Raw genomic sequence first — 18,797 nt, 5'->3', positions numbered from 1 at the left:
TCCGCTGCTCTCCCCCATCTGATTACTCACTCAGACACCTTCCAGGGGTCATCGGTCCCTACCTGAGCGATGTCGTCCTTGTACAGGCCTCTCTTCAGCCTCACCCAGGACTTGGGCTTCAGGTTGGTCACCTCTTTCACCACCTTCAGCACGTCCGTCATCTCCTTGATGGGAACCATCTGCTGGTTCCAGAAGCCCATCCTCAGGTTGCCGATGCCCTCGATGGCCGACTTCACGTGCGTCTGCTTGTACGACTCCACGTAGATGTAGCCTTTAACGTGGTCGGGCGCCACCACCGACTTGATCTGAAGGGGCTGCGGGACAAGAAGAATACCTCAGGAGTTACTCTGGTCCGATAAACTCTGATCCAACACGAAGAAGCAGCTGATAGGAGTCAGATTTGATCGTCTATACACATATAAAGCTCTTAATGACCGAGCTCCATCACATCTTAAAGATCTCACAGTTGGATATTTCCCCAACAGAGCACTTTGCTCTCTGGCTGCAGGTTTCCTTGTGGTTCCCAGAGTTTCTAAAAGCAGAATGGGAGGCAGAGCCTTCAGTTATCAGGCCCCTAAAAGCAGAATGGGAGGCAGAGCCTTCAGTTATCAGGCCCCTAAAAGCAGAATGGGAGGCAGAGCCTTCAGTTATCAGGCCCCTAAAAGCAGAATGGGAGGCAGAGCCTTCAGTTATCAGGCCCCTAAAAGCAGAATGGGAGGCAGAGCCTTCAGTTATCAGGCCCCTAAAAGCAGAATGGGAGGCAGAGCCTTCAGTTATCAGGCCCCTAAAAGCAGAATGGGAGGCAGAGCCTTCAGTTATCAGGCCCCTAAAAGCAGAATGGGAGGCAGAGCCTTCAGTTATCAGGCCCCTCTCTGTGGAACCAGCTGCCAGTTTGGCTTCAGGAAGCAGACACCCTCTCTACCTTTAAGATCAGGCTGAAACTTTCCTTTCTGATAAAGCTTATAGTTAGGGATGGCTCAGGTGAGCCTGAAACATCCCATAGTTCTGCTGCTATAGGCCCAGCCTGCTGGGGGAGCTCCCATGATGCACCTCTCCTCCCTCCATGTACATATGACATCATCGCTGTCATTAACTTGTGTTTCTCTCTCTCAGCAGGTGTCTCTGGCCTGGTGTTACGCTGCTTGTTGTCCCCTCTTTCCTGTCCTCTCAGCCCCAGCTGGTCCAGGCAGATGGACCCTTCCTGGTTCTGGTTCTGATGGAGGTTTCTTCCTGAGTCTGGTTCTGCCAGAGGTTTCTTCCTGAGTCTGGTTCTGCCAGAGGTTTCTTCCTGAGTCTGGTTCTGCCAGAGGTTTCTTCCTGAGTCTGGTTCTGCCAGAGGTTTCTTCCTGGTTCTGCCAGAGGTTCCTTCCTGGTTTTGGTTCTGCCAGAGGTTTCTTCCTGGTTCTGGTTCTGCCAGAGGTTTCTTCCTGAGTCTGGTTCTGCCAGAGGTTTCTTCCTGGTTCTGGTTCTGCCAGAGGTTTCTTCCTGGTTCTGCCAGAGGTTTCTTCCTGGTTCTGGTTCTGCCAGAGGTTTCTTCCTGGTTCTGGAGAGATTGGACTGAAAGGTTTGGGTCCAATCTGTTGGTTTCCTTAGCTAGGATATTATTTTTGAATTGGCTCCATATGAATTAATTGGATTATTTTGGAATTAATTAATTGGATTTCATTCAGATCTTTGGATTAAAGTGAAGAGGATTCAGACTGAGCTGAAGAGCGCAGATGTTTCAGCTCTTTGGATTAAAGTGAAGAACATTTGAGGCGCAGAACAAAGGAACAGATCCCAGAACAGAGACTGGAAGGGATCACGAAAACAAAGAGCTTTCTCTTACCGTGTCTGTGAACTGGTAGGCGATGAACTTCCTCATCAGAGCGATGGCGGTCGCTCTCTCCTCCCCGATCTGCAGACACCACACATGAGCTACAACTTTCCAGGCGTGTGCACGTGTGTGCGTGCACGTGTGTGTGTGTGAGTGCGTGTACACACCTTGCACTTGACCGTCCACAGATTGGGATCTCTGGGGACAGAAAAGAGAAATCATGCATGTCAGCGGGACGTCTGCAGGCGTCTGGAAGCTGATTGGTGGATGAGTTTCTACATACTTTACACCAGGAAGCAGCTGCTGCTGGGTGATGTCATCAGAAAGCTCGTCTGAGCCTCCGGAGTAACTGCAAACCACAGAAGAAGAAAAGGACAGTCATCTGCTGCTAAAGGAAAGGCTGAAGCCACTTTACTGGTGTTCAGCTGCGTCTTTACGCTGTTTGACTCGTCGTTTGCTGGAATTAACCTCAGATTATCCATTTAAATATCTGAAGAGATAGTTTGACTTACTTCTGTCCAGCCGGGGGTTTGGCATACTTCCTCATGTAGTATTCGCCCAGCGCCTCCTCTCTGGAGTCTCTGCAACACAACACACGGCCAGTCAGCCATTACTGCTCCGATTAAAGGACAAATCATTCGCTTCAGTTTCTCCTCTGATGTCCGAACATCTTTTTTCCAACAGCTTTGTGAAGCAGAGTTCAGACACAGTTCACTGTGAATTATAATCTGTTCAAAGAAAGAAGGCAGCTGCTGGTGGTTTGGATGCTCTCAGCAAAGAAAGTTTGTTTAGAGTTTGTGGGCTCTTCAAATGTTGAAATAAGAACGTTCAAATCAGCCTTAAAGTCCTAAAATCCCAGATGGAGACAGAGCCGGCAAAGCCAAGGCCAGAGAAGTCTGAGGGACGACCGCTCGATTTACAGGTGTGTTTAGAGGTGTGTGTGGTTCCTCAGGTGTGTTTACAGGTGTGTGTGGTTCCTCAGGTGTGTTTACAGGTGTGTTTACAGGTGTGTGTGGTTCCTCAGGTGTGTTCCAGGTGTGTGTGGTTCCTCAGGTGTGTTTACAGGTGTGTTCCAGGTGTGTTTACAGGTGTGTTCCAGGTGTGTTTACAGGTGTGTGAGGTTCCTCAGGTGTGTTTACAGGTGTGTGTGGTTCCTCAGGTGTGTTTACAGGTGTGTGTGTGGCTCCTCAGGTGTGTTTACAGGTGTGTTCCAGGTGTGTTTACAGGTGTGTTTACAGGTGTGTGTGGTTCCTCAGGTGTGTTCCAGGTGTGTGTGGTTCCTCAGGTGTGTTTACAGGTGTGTGTGTGGCTCCTCAGGTGTGTTTACAGGTGTGTTCCAGGTGTGTTTACAGGTGTGTTTACAGGTGTGTTTACAGGTGTGTGTCACTGCTTCATCGGGGCAGGGATCAGACACCTCGGCTTGTTTCTGTCGTTGTTCAACATGAGGAGAGAAGCTGAGCCAGTGAAAGTTCTGGGATCACAGAGGGACCGATAGGCCAAAGAAACACCCTCAAAGGCCCGTCCAACGGATCAGAACCATCTGCAGGAGGCAGGTGTGTCTCTGTCAGAGACGACTATCCACAGAAGACTTCATGAACAGAAACACAGAGGCTACACTGCTACATGCTAACCGCTAGTTAGCCACTGCTACATGCTAACCGCTAGTTAGCCACAGAAACAGGATGGACACGTCACAGTTTGCCAAAAAGTCCTTAAAGGAGCTGCAGAGTTCTGGAAAAAGGTGTTCTGGACAGACCGGACCCAGATGAACCTGCATCAGAGTGATGGCAGGAAGAAAGTGTGGAGACCAACAGGAACCAAGATCCACAGCATAGCAGCTGCTCTGTTGAACACGGTGGGGGGGTGTGATGGCGTGGGCATGTCTGGCTGCCGCAGGTTCTGACTGCCACAGGTTCTGCTGCCACAGGTTCTGGCTGCCACAGGTTCTGGCTGCCGCAGGTTCTGACTGCCACAGGTTCTGCTGCCACAGGTTCTGCTGCCACAGGTTCTGCTGCCACAGGTTCTGGCTGCCACAGGTTCTGGCTGCCACAGGTTCTGACTGCCACAGGTTCTGGCTGCCACAGTTCTGCTGCCACAGGTTCTGGCTGCCGCAGGTTCTGGCTGCCGCAGGCTCTGGCTGCCACAGGTTCTGCTCACTTATCTTCACTGATGATGGAGCTGCTCAATCAACTCTGAGCTGGATAGAAACATCTGATCTGCTCCAGTTCCAGTAAATGCCTCCAAAGCTTCATCCTGCAACCAGATAATGATCCAAACATCCTGCTGAGCAGCACCAGAGTTTCTCAGAGCTGAAACATGGCCGAGCCCGTCAGCTGGGGGCTGAAAAACAACAGTTTCCTTCTGGTGTGTGTTACCTCCAGAGGTTCTGCAGCCGCCTGGATCCGGAGTGATCGTCATCCACAATCATGTGGTCGATGTTGGATACTGAAGGGAGGAAGGTGGGTGTTGTGTTAAATTAAATTAAATTCAACTCGATTTTACAATGAAAATGAACAGAGAAGAACAAGTCTTACCTTCAGCCTCCTCTGCTCAGGACCAACCAGACAAGAGAAGAAGAGGAGAGCGCGGCGAGGAAAGAGGAAGGACAAAAGAGTAAAAAGAAAGTACAGAAGAAGGGGCGAGAAATCAGATTCCAAAGCAAAGGAGGCAAAAGGAGATAGAGCAGAGGTGAAGAGCATCATGATCACATGGGAGCAGAGTCAAGCAGCAACAACACAAAGCATGATGGGAGAAAGAACAAAAAAACAAGGTGATTAATGGTGACTGTGCAGCACGGAGAAGCATGGAGGCAGTGACGGGTCAGTGTGGTCGTACAGTAGAAACAGAACTCCGCTCGCCATCATCGGTGCCACAAAATACCACAAAACACTGCATTTAAGAAGCAGAGATCCTACTTTTACTCATGTTTCTGACCAATAATACAAGTTTAAAGAGGATTAAAAAAAGATAAGAAATAAGAAGACAGACGTTATTTTGTTTGGCATCTGCTCAAAGACTCCAACACAACAAAACCAGGCCACTGTTACCACGAACTGGACTCTAACTGGACTCTAACTGGCTGGAACTGGACTCTAACTGGCTGGAACTGGCTGGAACTGGCTGGAACTGGCTGGAACTGGCTGGAACTGGTATCTAACTGGCTGGAACTGGACTCTAACTGGCTGGAACTGGACTCTAACTGGCTGGAACTGGACTCTAACTGGCTGGAACTGGCTGGAACTGGACTCTAACTTGCAGGAACTGGATTCTAACTGGCTGGAATTGGCTGGAACTGGACTCTAACTGGCAGGAACTGGACTCTAACCGGCTGGAACTGGACTCTAACCGGCTGGAACTGGACTCTAACCGGCTGGAACTGGACTCTAACCGGCTGGAACTGGACTCTAACTGGCCGGAACTGGACTCTAACTGGCTGGAACTGGACTCTAACTGGCTGGAACTGGACTCTAACTGGCTGGAACTGGACCCTAACTGGCAGGAACTGGACTCTAACTGGCTGGAACTGGACTCTAACTGGCTGGAACTGGACTCTAACTGGCTGGAACTGGACTCTAACTGGCTGGAACTGGACTCTAACTTGCAGGAACTGGACTCTAACTGGCTGGAACTGGACTCTAACTGGCTGGAACTGGACTCTAACTGGCTGGAACTGGACTCTAACTGGCTGGAACTGGACTCTAACTGGCTGGAACTGGACCCTAACTGGCAGGAACTGGACTCTAACTGGCTGGAACTGGACTCTAACTGGCTGGAACTGGACTCTAACTGGCTGGAACTGGACTCTAACTTGCAGGAACTGGATTCTAACTGGCTGGAATTGGCTGGAACTGGACTCTAACTGGCTGGAACTGGACCCTAACTGGCTGGAACTGGACTCTAACCGGCTGGAACTGGACTCTAACTGGCTGGAACTGGTATCTAACTGGCTGGAACTGGTATCTAACTGGCTGGAACTGGACTCTAACTGGCTGGAACTGGACTCTAACTGGCTGGAACTGGTATCTAACTGGCTGGAACTGGACTCTAACTGGCTGGAACTGGTATCTAACTGGCTGGAACTGGACTCTAACCGGCTGGAACTGGACTCTAACTGGCTGGAACTGGATTCTAACCGGCTGGAATCGGCCCGTTTGTCTGAAGCGATCCGAGACGCTTCATCGATAAAACCGAACTGTGTTGCGTTTGCAGATCTTTGAGCTACCAGCCTCCACGTCTGCATCGTGCTGCCTTCACTGACCCTCTGAAGTAGGAAATAAGATAATAATAAAGCTCTGCTGGAGACAGCGAGTGCACGAGTCCACATTTCAAAGTATGAAAATTATCCTGGAAACCAGCGTTTTTCCCTACTCATCCACACCGGAAACAACTAGCTTTTAACCCTGTTCTTCATCTCATTATATCATCATCTGTTCTGATGGTTCTAGATGCATTTATCGGGTTTATTGATGCTCGTTCCACACGTTGTGTTGACTTCAGAAGATTTAATTGGTCTGAGTTTTACTTGATGAACAACAGGAAGCAGGTTAGAATCAGATGTGAAGCAGGACATGAACAAACATGCAGCTTCTTTTGTATGTGGAGCTTTGAGCCTGGATTTCTTTTGTTTCTACTGTACATCCACCCTCAGTGAGGCTGTGCACCATCATCATCATCATATAGAAGCTCCGCCCACGTGTTAGTGTCCAGACTAGAACTGCGACACGCAGTCGCTCATCGGCAGCAGACTCAGGCAAATGATCACACTTGGTTCTCTGAGCGTGGCGTCACTTCCACCAACACAAGCTCTGATTCTCTGCAGCTTCCACTCTGTTCTCAGCCGAAAGTGCTTCTTATCGGGTTGAATTAGCTCAGTCACACCTGGGTTTATTTGCACTTCACTGCTTTTTAAGTTTTTTTTCCGTTCATGGAGCCAATAATGGATTTGCCTTCGGTGCTTCCTCACAGTTCATTGCACACACAGAGATACGGCTGGGCTGAGATGAGGTGGGTTAAAACAGTTACCAAATGGATGGGACTCATGTTCCATTTGCTCTACATGGATATCAATGACAACATCAGAGCAGGAGAGTATCTGGAGGAGAATTACCGTTAACTGGAGACCACATGCACGACAGCGAGGGACGCCGTGAGACAGAGAGAGTTCAGTCAGAACAGAGGCGTCGCATCACAGCAGGAAGCTCTAACACACTCTTCAAACATCTCACACATCAGTTTCACCTCCCGGCTGCAGAGAAGCTGTTTCCATGAGCTTTTAAACATCCCAACAATCAAAGTCTGAGCTGCCGGCCGTCGCACGCGCAGCTGAACGTAGCTTCTTACAGATGGAAGACTGGTGAAAGTGTTCGGGGATGAAATCGAATAAAACGCTTCAACTGCCAGGTTTCACGCATCAGGACATAAATGATCAGGTTGTAAAGGAGCTACGGGAGTTAAGGACGACCTGCTCTCAGCAGTTCCTGCACACCGGGCCGTTTGGCCCGTTAATGCAACGCTTTCTTCTGCCTTTGCGTGACATTTAGAGCTACATTCAGCACTCAGTGACAGGAGGAGACCCTCCACCTTCTGTGCTGATATCTGAACGCCGTAGAAACGACACGGCGTGCTGTTAATAATCACGCCAGGAGAACACCTCACGTTTCCTCGCTCTTAAACACACCGACAGCGTTCTTCTGGACTGATCTGAGACCTGATATTCAACCCCGAGGTTAACTTCGGCGTGGCGCTGCACATTTAATCGTACTTTTATCTTCATCTTGACTTTGACTTCCTTCAACTGCACAACAAGATCGCCTGATTTATAAAACAATCACAGCCCAGCGGAGGCAGAAAAGCTCGTCCCGGGTTCAGAAACTCTTTGGGTTCAGGGCGAGTGACGTGAACCGGGAACAGAGCGTAAGCAGAGAGAGCTGCAGACTTACTGAAGCATCTGAAACGGTTTAAAGCACCTTGAATGGTGGCCTTGTGTACAAATTGTGCTCGACAAATAAGCTTGCCTTGTCTAATGGTCCAACATCAACCAGCACCAACTCTGTTTCCTGTTTGAGTCACTTAACAGGGTCCAGTTGGTCTTTTCTCAGAGCTGCTGTGAATTTATGGAAACTAATTTGGATGAGAGAGCAGCAGCAACACGGATAAAAGACGAACCCTAACCCAGAGTTTACAGAAAGGTGGAATAAATCATTGTATTAAAGCATTTCTTCACCTCAGTTTTACAGCCTGAAGCAGCGACTGCTCAGAGCGGAAACTAAACTTCTGGAAAGTTTAAACATAAGCTGCATTTTATCAGATTTCTGGGCTCTTAAATCGACTTCCCGACACGCACAAAGTGACCCGGCCCATTAATCTGCAGAAAACACACCAGAAAAACACAAAGTTTGTTTGTTAACCTGAGTGATGAAGCTGAATGATAAGTGGGCCGAGTCACTCTGTGCAGGAGGCTCTTAAAGCCCTGCAGCTCCTGAAGCTGACCACACATTAAGCAACATTTTCTCTGTCCATAAACAGCTCAAACAGTCCTGCAGAAAACTGCAGCAAAGACTGTGGTCCTCACTGAATTTAACCCTCAGGAAAAGAAGCAGAATGTCCTGAAGATGCGGCTTTTATTGGAAAGCAACACAAAGAGCTTCAGTTCTGACTGTCAGGTCCTCTTAAACCAGCGTGGAGTCCATTACTTCATCATGTCCTGATGTGTAAAACCTGAGAAAGTGCTCTTTATTTAACCAGATCTAACTTTAACACTTTTCCTAAAAGGCTCCCGTTAATCCAAGCTGCTAAAAGTTCCTTTAACCGTACTCAGAGCGCTACGTTTGGCTGAATTACTCAAAAACAGGATTTACTGGTACAAAAGCTTTTACTCTTCAGTCAGTTGGGTCTTAAACACAGCAAAGACTAAGTCAGCCTCACCTTTCTCCAGAATATCCTCGGCTCCTTCCTCCCACTGCTCATCCTCATCATCCTCGTCGTCCACATCTGCACAGAGACACAGAGGAAGAGGTTAAAGCTCCATCCTTCCCCGAACAGCGGCAGCCGGGTGCAGGAAAAGTCGTCCCGTCGCACCGGCTTCATCCAGGATGAAGCCTCCGTGTCTCGGTTTCTTCCTGGGACGATCGTCGTCATCGTCCTCTTCCTCCTCCTCATCATACTCCTCCTCGTCCTCCAGGTCCTCGCCCTCTTCTTCTGCCACTTTGTCGCTGCCCACAGGGCTTCCCGTCTCCTCCTGGCGTCACGACAAAAAGTTACTTTCTCTGATGTTGCATTAGATCCAGAACAAAGCATAAAACGTCCTAATTTTGATCAAAAAGCACCTCACACACACACATTTGAGCAGAAATCACACGTCATCAGATCCAACAGAATTTAACAGCACATCGGAGGAAAAGTTAGACAAACGTGTTCAAGCGGGAGCACAAATAATTAGTTTAACAGCCTTTTCTGGTTAAAAATATTGTCTTAAACCCAAGAAAACAAGTTTTGGTTTTAGCAAACTTATATTTATGTACAAGAAACGGTTGATTCGTCCGAATAATGTTTTATATGTCTGGTAAAATATGTCTTTATCATTCCAAACTGAGTTTTAATGTGGTGGAAAACTAAGTTTTCATCACAGGAGACTGGGAGAGACTCCTTATGGGAGGATTTAAAACCACACTGAGTCAGGACTTATTTTAAATAGCTGCTCAATCCAACTGTTGTTGTTGTTTTCCTTTTGAGTGCCACACAGATTTCCATCATTGTGATGTCATCACCTGATGAAAAAGCAGCATATGTCAGTCTAAAGCTAACTGCTGCTTTTAGCATTAACGTCCTTCCTCTCAGAAACAGTTTCCCTAACAGTCAACAGTTGAACTTATTCTGTAAATATGAGCTTTTTGTGAAAAGGTGACTTTTTGGAAAGGGCGCAGAAGTCGTGTTTGACGTCATCTGAGTTTATTCCAAAACGGAAGTCGGGAATCCCCACTTCAAATTAAACGCACTATCTCCTTCAAGTGTGCGTAGAAGTATTTTTCATCAACTCCTTCATCAATGCTACATTTCTCTTGGCAGTTTGATCTGCATGATAATCAGTAACACTGTCTATCTGGCTGGTTAGCACACCAAGCTAGCGGTTAGCATACCTCATTCTCCACCTCCTCGGCCTCGCTGCTTCGCTCACTCTGGTTATCAGAGAAGTCGCTGTCCTCGCTGTCAGACATCTCGACACTGTGGACAGACTGCAGCAACGAACGTGTTATTAAAACACCCGAATAACGTTTTACTCCCACGTGTAGCTTCCAGAAGCTAAGCTAGCAGCTCTGCAGCATCTTGCCACAACAATCAAAGCGGCCTAGCCAGGCATGCTAATCTGGTTAGCATAGATGTGGCGATTCTAATAGCTACAAAACAGCTCCAGTAAAAGGTTAGCTGGTTATCTCAGTGACTGCTACTTACCTTTCCCGAACACCTACGGTGGGTTTTATCCAGTTAGTTATATACAGATCTGAATATCAGCTTATTTTGATAATACCACACGTACTCTCTTAAAACCGCGAGATTTCGATGAACTGCGCAAAAGATCGCGGGTTTTGGGCTGTAGATAGGCCAACAGAAAGACTTGTCACTCTACTTTTTTTTGTAAGCCCTTTAACTTTACCGCGATTACGTTAGTTTATTAATTTATTGACTATTTTGTAACTATTTGTTGAGGATAAGCTCTAAAAATCTAAGCTTTGTTATGAAATCGGAGAAATCAGGAATTGTGGCTTTAAATATGCCGCCAGTTTTCGATGCACAGTATACTAAGGATCTGTCCCACTTTAAAGGAATTAGTTTAATTACCAGTAGTATTTCAGAAGCATATGCAAAACGTGGCAAATGAAAATAAAGAAATGCAAGAATACTTATGGGAACTGACGAGATATAATTAAAATTCATATACCTTTTTATAAATAAAATAAATGTTTCACGGCATTTAAAACTCTTAATATTAAATCAAATTTACTAATTACTTATGACGAAATTTCTTAGGTTAGTAAAATAATCAATAAGATATTTAATTAATGTTCTAAATCTCAATAATCCAAAAAACAAGGAGTGATTCCTCTTTCTTGCATCATATCTCTTTACGTCGCAACGCCACTACGCATTTACGTCACTCTCACAGCAGCCAATCATGTGCCGCGGTTCAAGGAGAGTCACAGTGCGCATGTTGACGCTGCTTACGGTTTGAAAAACACTAGGATAAACCCTCCATACTGTTTCTCCTTCGTGTGTTGGGCTCTTTACTTTTATTACTGGAGATGAACAGCGTCGGGGAGGCCTGCACCGACCTGAAGCGGGAGTACGATCAGTGCTTCAACCGCTGGTTCGCCGAGAAATTCCTGAAGGGAGACCGCAGCGGCGATCCGTGCACGGAGACCTTCCGGAAGTACCAGAACTGCGTGCAGAAGGCCATCAAGGAGAAGGACATCCCGATCGACGGAGTGGAGTTCATGGGGCCCAACAAGGACAAGCCCGAGAGCTGATGGTGGAGGGGTCACGTCTATTTACCTGTCCTGTCACACTAACCTGGAGTCGATGAGGCCCATTGAGCATGCGCAGAAGTAGAGAAGCTGCTGCTGTGATTGGGAGGAGACAGGTGTCAACTTGTGCTGAACAGAGACAGTGAACGAACAGAACTGCTGTGTTTGGTCTTGGCTTTGTTTTACAATCTGCTGCTTCTGTTTGTGAACTTAAGCGTCACATTTAGCCCCCCCCCAGGGACCCCAAATCCATCAACCGGCTCCTGCAGGGTCTTTGCAAAGTCCTCCGCTGCAACATGAGAGATGTTTTAGGGGGTCAGTCCGCGGGCGTGTGCGTTTCAGCGTCACTTTCAGCTCCATCGTGAGGTGTCGCAGGCCTTTTTTTTCCTCTTGCTCTTTGAGTTGTTTTGTTATTTTTGAAGCCGTCGATGCACGTGGTCGCACAAAAGCACGATCACGAGTCATCTAACTTTTACTTTTCTAGATTTTGCAGAAGAACTGGTTTGGTTTTCTTCGTGCCAAACAACCAGAACATTACATCACCTGCGAGATGTCGACCAGCAAAGATCCAGAACCAGAAGAAGCTCAAGAAGCTGAGCAAAGGGATGCTGCTTCCACTCAATTATGTGTCCAATTCTTTAAAAATGTTATTTATTTCCTATGATTTAAACTCTTTTTTTTAAAGCTTTTGAAGGGTGTGAGTTTGCTGATATCTCATACACTGAAAGATGAATGAACTCATCAAAGAAAATGATTGTCAGACATGTTTTAAGTGAACATAAAGTAATAAGTTAACTATGAAGAGATGTAGGTGCTAAAAGAGGCTGATTTCTGTCCCTGTGGAGCTGAAAATAAAAGAAGAAAGTGGCTCGTTCTGATCAATTTCATTCCTAATTAATGTAATTTCCTTTAACATCTTTTATTTTGTTTAATTTCTTCATGGAGTAAGATTTGTTTTTTATTGAAGCAGCTCTCAGGTCAAAGGTCCATTTTAGTTTAGTTTTCTATTAATTATTTTATTGGTGCTAATAATTTAATCAAAAATCTGACAAAAACAGCTGCTAATTTCAGACAGCTGGTTATAGAAAAGGGTTCTAAATGACCAGCATGAAGGTGGCTGTTAAAGGTGAAGGAGTTAAAACTGAAGATCAAATCAAATTCACATGAAAATCACAGAAAACCGATCACATCCAGGGAGACTCCTGCATGGAAAGACTCAGCAAAGATCGGGCGCTCTGCACACGCTTCACAACTCCAGAGATAACACAGACTGGTCTCCTAACTGGTTTCCTAACTGCTCTCCTAACTGGTTTCCTAACTGGTTTCCTAACTGGTTTCCTAACTGCTCTCCTAACTGGTCTCCTAACTGGTTTCCTAACTGCTCTCCTAACTGGTTTCCTAACTGGTCTCCTAACTGGTTTCCTAACTGGTTTCCTAACTGCTCTCCTAACTGGTTTCCTAACTGGTTTCCTAACTGGTTTCCTAACTGGTCTCCTAACTGGTTTCCTAACTGCTCTCCTAACTGGTTTCCTAACTGTTCTCCTACCTGGTTTCCTAACTGGTTTCCTAACTGGTCTCCTAACTGGTTTCTTAACTGGTCTCCTAACTGCTCTCCTAACTGGCTTCCTAACTGGTCTCCTAACTGGTCTCTTAACTGGTTTCCTAACTGGTCTCCTAACTGGCTTCCTAACTGGCCTCCTAACTGGTCTCCTACCTGCTCTCCTAACTGGTCTCCTAACTGGTCTCCTAACTGGTTTCCTAACTGGTCTCCTAACTGGTCTCTTAACTGGTTTCCTAACTGGTCTCCTAACTGGTTTCCTAACTGGTCTCCTAACTGCTCTCCTAACTGGCTTCCTAACTGGTCTCCTAACTGGTCTCTTAACTGGTTTCCTAACTGGTTTCCTAACTGGTCTCCTAACTGGCCTCCTAACTGGTCTCCTACCTGCTCTCCTAACTGGTTTCCTAACTGGTCTCCTAACTGCTCTCCTAACTGGCTTCCTAACTGCTCTCCTAACTGGTCTCTTAACTGGTTTCCTAACTGGTCTCCTAACTGGTTTCCTAACTGGTCTCCTAACTGCTCTCCTAACTTCTCTCCTAACTGGTTTCCTAACTGGTCTCCTAACTGCTCTCCTAACTGGCTTCCTAACTGGTCTCTTAACTGGTTTCCTAACTGGTCTCCTAACTGGTCTCCTAACTGGTTTCCTAACTGGTCTCCTAACTGGTTTCCTAACTGGTTTCCTAACTGGTTTCCTAACTGGTCTCCTAACTGGTCTCCTAACTGGTCTCCTAACTGGTTTCCTAACTGGTTTCCTAACTGCTCTCCTAACTGGTTTCCTAACCGGTCTCCTAACTGGTTTCCTAACTGGTCTCCTAACTGGTTTCCTAACCGGTCTCCTAACTGGTTTCCTAACTGGTCTCCTAACTGCTCTCCTAACTGGTTTCCTAACTGGTCTCCTAACTGGTTTCCTAACTTCTTTCCTAACTGGTCTCCAGCCTGTGAAACCTCTGCAGATGGTCCAGAACGCGGCGGTGCGTCTGGTCTTGGATCAGCCTAAAAGAACACGTCCCCCCTCTGTTCATTGAGCTCCTCTGGCTGCCCTTAGCCGCCCGCATCAGATCCAAGTCCCTGATGTTAGCTACAAAGAGCTTAATGGAACGGCTCCATCTACTTGAATGCTCCTGCAAAGGCTTCTGTCCCAACTGGGTCCCTCCGTTGGTCCCAGGATTGTCGTCTAGCAGCTCCTACACCACGCCTAAGACAATCCAAACTCTGTTCATGTGTCGTCCCACGATGGTGGAATGACCTACCGAGCGCTACCAGAACAGGGGCGTCCCTGTCTATCTTCAAGAAGCTCCTGAAAACCCAGCTCTTCAGAGAGCATCTCCTATCCCAGCACTTACCTTGTACTTCCCTCCCCCCTCTATCTCTGCACTTTATCTTTCTGCACTTCCTTCTATGCCTGCACCCTATCTCTGCTCTGTCCCCTCTGACAGAGTCGGACTCCTGGGTTCCTTCTATGGAGCTTATTGTTAGCTTTTTATAAAGCTGTTATATCTTAATTTGTAAGTCTCTTTGGATAAAAGTGTCTGATGAATACAGAAATATAAACTCTATGCTTGACCGAATAGTTCATAACACATTTTTCTGCAGTTATTTCAGTTTTACTCTGACTTTAAGGTCAATATTGAGAATCCTGGCACCCAAAAGAAAAGTAGGACCCGAAAATTAGCCAAAATTCTACAAGAAAAGGTCACATTTTGTCTAAAAATGGATTTGTCAACCAACATTTCACAATGATGTGGTTGATGATGCCCCTTTGTGACAACATCTGCACTTAAATTAACCAAATAACTGCTAAAACGTGAATAATAAAGTCTTTCTGCTCTTCCTTCTATGCCTGCACCCTATCTCTACTCTGTCCCCTCTGACAGAGTCGGACTCCTGGGTTCCTTCTATGTAGCTTATTGTTAGCTTTTTATAAAGCTGTTATATCTTCATTTGTAAGTCGCTTTGGATAAAAGCTTCTGATAAATACAGAAACATCATACCTGATTTTTATCCATTAGTCATGTTTCTGCTGTCCTTAGCATGGTAACAATGTAATGGTAACAATTTCTCAGCCAATTTTCATTAATTGGACTCATTTGGAATTGAATGCATTTGATTTGGTTGGAGTATGATCGTATTACAATGACTTATAGCTGTTATATCTTCTTTTGTAAGTCGCTTTGGATAAATACAGAAACATAACAAAAGATGCCAGTAAGAACAAAGAATGATGCGAATCCTCATGCTAACGACCCGCTGGCCCAACGCTTCAGGTTATTCTGAGTCTCAGAGGAGCTGTGGATCCTGTAAACATTCAAATACACAAGTTAGAAAAAACCCTCGACCGATAGCTTTAGCTTTTAGCCACAGCTGTGATTCAAAAGGACATTTAATCCTGTTGCAACAGGAGAACATCTACAGACGCTGTGGTGCAATCAGACTCAGTTCTCAGGAAGCTTTTACAGGGTGGAAAGTCGGAGGCTTGAGTCATGAGACGTTTCCTCTGAGAGCAGACAGCGGTGACCTCTCCGACTGCAGCTGTTATTCATGCTTAAAGGATTTTCTGTCAGCCACAGCTTCCCCTGCTTCCTGTCTGGAAGTGACAGCAGCGCACGTGTTGACTGAAAACGCAGAATGAGCCACTGAACGACTCAATTAGCATGAAACAAGACGAAATGTTTGATTTTGATGGGAGACATACCGCCTTAAAACAGCCATACCGCCTTAAAACAGCCTGGACTGAGTTCTGTGACCACCATCAGATATTTGGACTATTTCTGTCTGTTTAGTTAAAAAATCCATCCAAAAAAATCCCTCTTCTTTACAGACTGTGACACAGACTCCTCCTCTTTCCAGTCCCTCCTGCAACTAAAATCTAATTAAATTTCTCACTTTTGGACCTATAATAAGACTCGATCCTTGCTTTTATCTCCTCTTTACTCAGACTTATTGAAGTGTTTTAACTCAACTTATGCTGTTTGTTCATCTTTGTAAACTCTATATTTTTAACTGTGTTTTTATTTTAAAGTTACTATTTCAACATGAGCTATTTTATCGTATTTTATTAGGCTTTTTCTTAAAGTTATACGCTGTTTATTTTTCTATCTTTGTATCTTTGTGGCTCGGTGCTCACACCGATGGACAATTTAGAGTCATCAGATAACCTAACAGGCGTGTTTTTGGGGGGTGGGACGACGCCGGAGAACCGGAGAGAACCGGAGAGAACCCGGAGAGAACCGGAGAGAACCGGAGAGAACCGGAGAGAACCCGGGGAGAACCGGAGAGAACCGGAGAGAACCCAGAGAGAACCCGGGGAGAACCGGAGAGAACCGGAGAGAACCCAGGGAGAACCGGAGAGAACCGGAGAGAACCAGAGAGAACCCGGGGAGAACCGGAGAGAACCGGAGAGAACCGGAGAGAACCCAGGGAGAACCGGAGAGAACCGGAGAGAACCGGAGAGAACCCAGGGAGAACCCGGGGAGACCCGGGGAGAACCGGAGAGAACCGGAGAGAACCGGAGAGAACCCGGGGAGAACCGGAGAGAACCGGAGAGAACCGGAGAGAACCCAGGGAGAACCGGAGAGAACCGGAGAGAACCGGAGAGAACCCGGAGAGAACCCAGGGAGAACCGGAGAGAACCCGGGGAGAACCGGAGAGAACCCGGGGAGAACCGGAGAGAACCGGAGAGAACCCGGAGAGAACCCAGGGAGAACCGGAGAGAACCCGGGGAGAACCGGAGAGAACCGGAGAGAACCTGAGAGAACCCGGGGAGAACCGGAGAGAACCGGAGAGAACCGGAGAGAACCCAGGGAGAACCGGAGAGAACCGGAGAGAACCGGAAAGAACCCGGAGAGAACCCAGGGAGAACCGGAGAGAACCCGGGGAGAACCGGAGAGAACCGGAGAGAACCGGAGAGAACCCGGGGAGAACCGGAGAGAACCGGAGAGAACCCGGGGAGAACCGGAGAGAACCCAGAGAGAACCCGGGGAGAACCGGAGAGAACCGGAGAGAACCGGAGAGAACCCGGGGAGAACCGGAGAGAACCGGAGAGAACCGGAGAGAACCGGAGAGAACCCGGGGAGAACCGGAGAGAACCCGGGGAGAACCGGAGAGAACCGGAGAGAACCCGGGGAGAACCGGAGAGAACCCAGAGAGAACCCGGGGAGAACCGGAGAGAACCGGAGAGAACCGGAGAGAACCCGGGGAGAACCGGAGAGAACCGGAGAGAACCAGAGAGAACCGGAGAGAACCGGAGAGAACATGAGCAGGAGAACATGAGCAGAGATCAGACTAATATCTGAGTAATTCTGCAGATGTTCAGTGGATATTCCTGCTGCTCTGACTCTGCTCACGCTGTAAATCTCTCATTTCCCCTGCTTGATAAGCTGATGTGTTGGCAGCCCTGTAGCGCCACAGTGTTTATTAACGGCACAACAGGTCGACTCTTTGGTAATACATCATGTTGGAGGATGTTGGCTGCTTTTTAAAGGCTTATGTAAATATTTGAGAATCACAGATTATTCCAAACATGCTGTTTGGACCGGAGGCCGTCGGATCATGCAACCTCCCCAGACTGTTCCAGGCTGTTTCAGACTGTTTCAGGCTGTTCCAGGCTGTTCCAGGCTGTTTCAGACTGTTCCAGACTGTTTCAGGCTGTTCCAGGCTGTTTCAGGCTGTTCCAGACTGTTCCAGGCTGTTCCAGGCTGTTCCAGGCTGTTCCAGGCTGTTCCAGGCTGTTTCAGACTGTTTCAGGCTGTTCCAGACTGTTCCAGGCTGTTTCAGACTGTTTCAGGCTGTTCCAGGCTGTTCCAGGCTGTTTCAGACTGTTCCAGACTGTTTCAGGCTGTTCCAGGCTGTTTCAGGCTGTTCCAGACTGTTCCAGGCTGTTCCAGACTGTTCCAGACTGTTCCAGGCTGTTCCAGGCTGTTCCAGAAGCCTCGGAGCTGAAGCCTTGGAGCCTCGGAGCTGAAGCCTCGGAGCTGAAGCCTTGGAGCCTCGGAGCTGAAGCCTCGAAGCTGAAGCCTCGGAGCTGAAGCCTTGGAGCCTCGGAGCTGAAGCCTCGGAGCTGAAGCCTCGGAGCTGAAGCCTCGGAGCTGAAGCCTCGAAGCTGAAGCCTCGGAGCTGAAGCCTCGGAGCTGAAGCCTCGGAGCTGAGGCCTCGGAGCTGAAGCCTCGGAGCTGAAGCCTCGGAGCTGAAGCCTTGGAGCCTCGGAGCTGAAGCCTTGGAGCCTCGGAGCTGAAGCCTCGGAGCTGAAGCCTCGGAGCTGAAGCCTCGAAGCTGAAGCCTCGAAGCTGAAGCCTCGGAGCTGAGGCCTCGGAGCTGAAGCCTCGGAGCTGAAGCCTCGGAGCTGAAGCCTCGGAGCTGAAGCCTCGGAGCTGAAGCCTCGGAGCTGAAGCCTCGAAGCTGAAGCCTCGGAGCTGAGGCCTCGGAGCTGAAGCCTCGGAGCTGAAGCCTCGAAGCTGAAGCCTCGGAGCTGAAGCCTCGGAGCTGAAGCCTCGGAGCTGAAGCCTCGGAGCTGAAGCCTCGGAGCTGAGGCCTCGGAGCTGAGGCCTCGGAGCTGAAGCCTCGGAGCTGAAGCCTCGGAGCCTCGGAGCTGAAGCCTCGGAGCTGAAGCCTCGGAGCTGAAGCCTCGGAGCCTCGGAGCTGAAGCCTCGGAGCCTTGGAGCTGAAGCCTCGGAGCTGAAGCCTCGGAGCCTCGGAGCTGAGGCCTCGGAGCTGAGGCCTCGGAGCTGAGGCCTCGGAGCTGAAGCCTCGGAGCTGAAGCCTCGGAGCTGAGGCCTCGGAGCTGAAGCCTCGGAGCTGAGGCCTCGGAGCTGAAGCCTCGGAGCTGAAGCCTCGGAGCCTCGGAGCTGAGGCCTCGGAGCTGAGGCCTCGGAGCCTCGGAGCTGAGGCTTCGGCGGTTTTATTCTCGTTA

At 48.1% G+C, this 18,797-nt stretch overlaps 2 protein-coding genes across 2 annotated transcripts in view; one reads left to right on the top strand and one right to left on the bottom strand.

Annotated features, from left to right (window-relative positions):
• supt5h (SPT5 homolog, DSIF elongation factor subunit) overlaps positions 1-10,400 on the bottom strand; it is a 28,289-nt gene extending 17,889 nt beyond the window's left edge. The window contains exons 1-10 of the mRNA XM_072391875.1: positions 10,265-10,400; positions 9,952-10,047; positions 8,894-9,053; positions 8,741-8,806; positions 4,192-4,261; positions 2,329-2,397; positions 2,100-2,165; positions 1,984-2,014; positions 1,829-1,897; positions 63-314 (exon numbers count right to left, since the gene is read on the bottom strand). Of these exons, the coding sequence (XP_072247976.1) occupies positions 63-314; positions 1,829-1,897; positions 1,984-2,014; positions 2,100-2,165; positions 2,329-2,397; positions 4,192-4,261; positions 8,741-8,806; positions 8,894-9,053; positions 9,952-10,029 (861 nt within the window). The 5' untranslated portion in view covers positions 10,030-10,047; positions 10,265-10,400. The remainder of the gene's footprint in view (positions 1-62; positions 315-1,828; positions 1,898-1,983; positions 2,015-2,099; positions 2,166-2,328; positions 2,398-4,191; positions 4,262-8,740; positions 8,807-8,893; positions 9,054-9,951; positions 10,048-10,264) is intronic.
• A 576-nt stretch (positions 10,401-10,976) lies between these two features.
• Positions 10,977-12,200, top strand: LOC140313670 (TP53-regulated inhibitor of apoptosis 1-like). The gene has a single exon (XM_072391664.1). The coding sequence runs from the start codon at positions 11,113-11,115 to the stop codon at positions 11,335-11,337; it is 225 nt and encodes a 74-aa protein (XP_072247765.1). The 5' UTR covers positions 10,977-11,112; the 3' UTR covers positions 11,338-12,200.
• Positions 12,201-18,797: the final 6,597 nt, after the last annotated feature.

The sequence above is a fragment of the Leuresthes tenuis genome, unplaced genomic scaffold (assembly GCF_036924035.1).
Source record: "Leuresthes tenuis unplaced genomic scaffold, fLeuTen1.0.hap1 SCAF_9, whole genome shotgun sequence".
Lineage (NCBI taxonomy): Eukaryota > Metazoa > Chordata > Actinopteri > Atheriniformes > Atherinopsidae > Leuresthes > Leuresthes tenuis.
The sequence above is the reverse complement of the archived record's forward strand: the minus strand, read 5'-3'. Positions and strand labels throughout refer to the sequence as shown.

Excerpts from the sequence above, each read along its gene's own strand:
- LOC140313670 (XM_072391664.1), top strand. The coding sequence starts at position 11,113 with ATGAACAGCGTCGGGGAGGCCTGCACCGACCTGAAGCGGGAGTACGAT.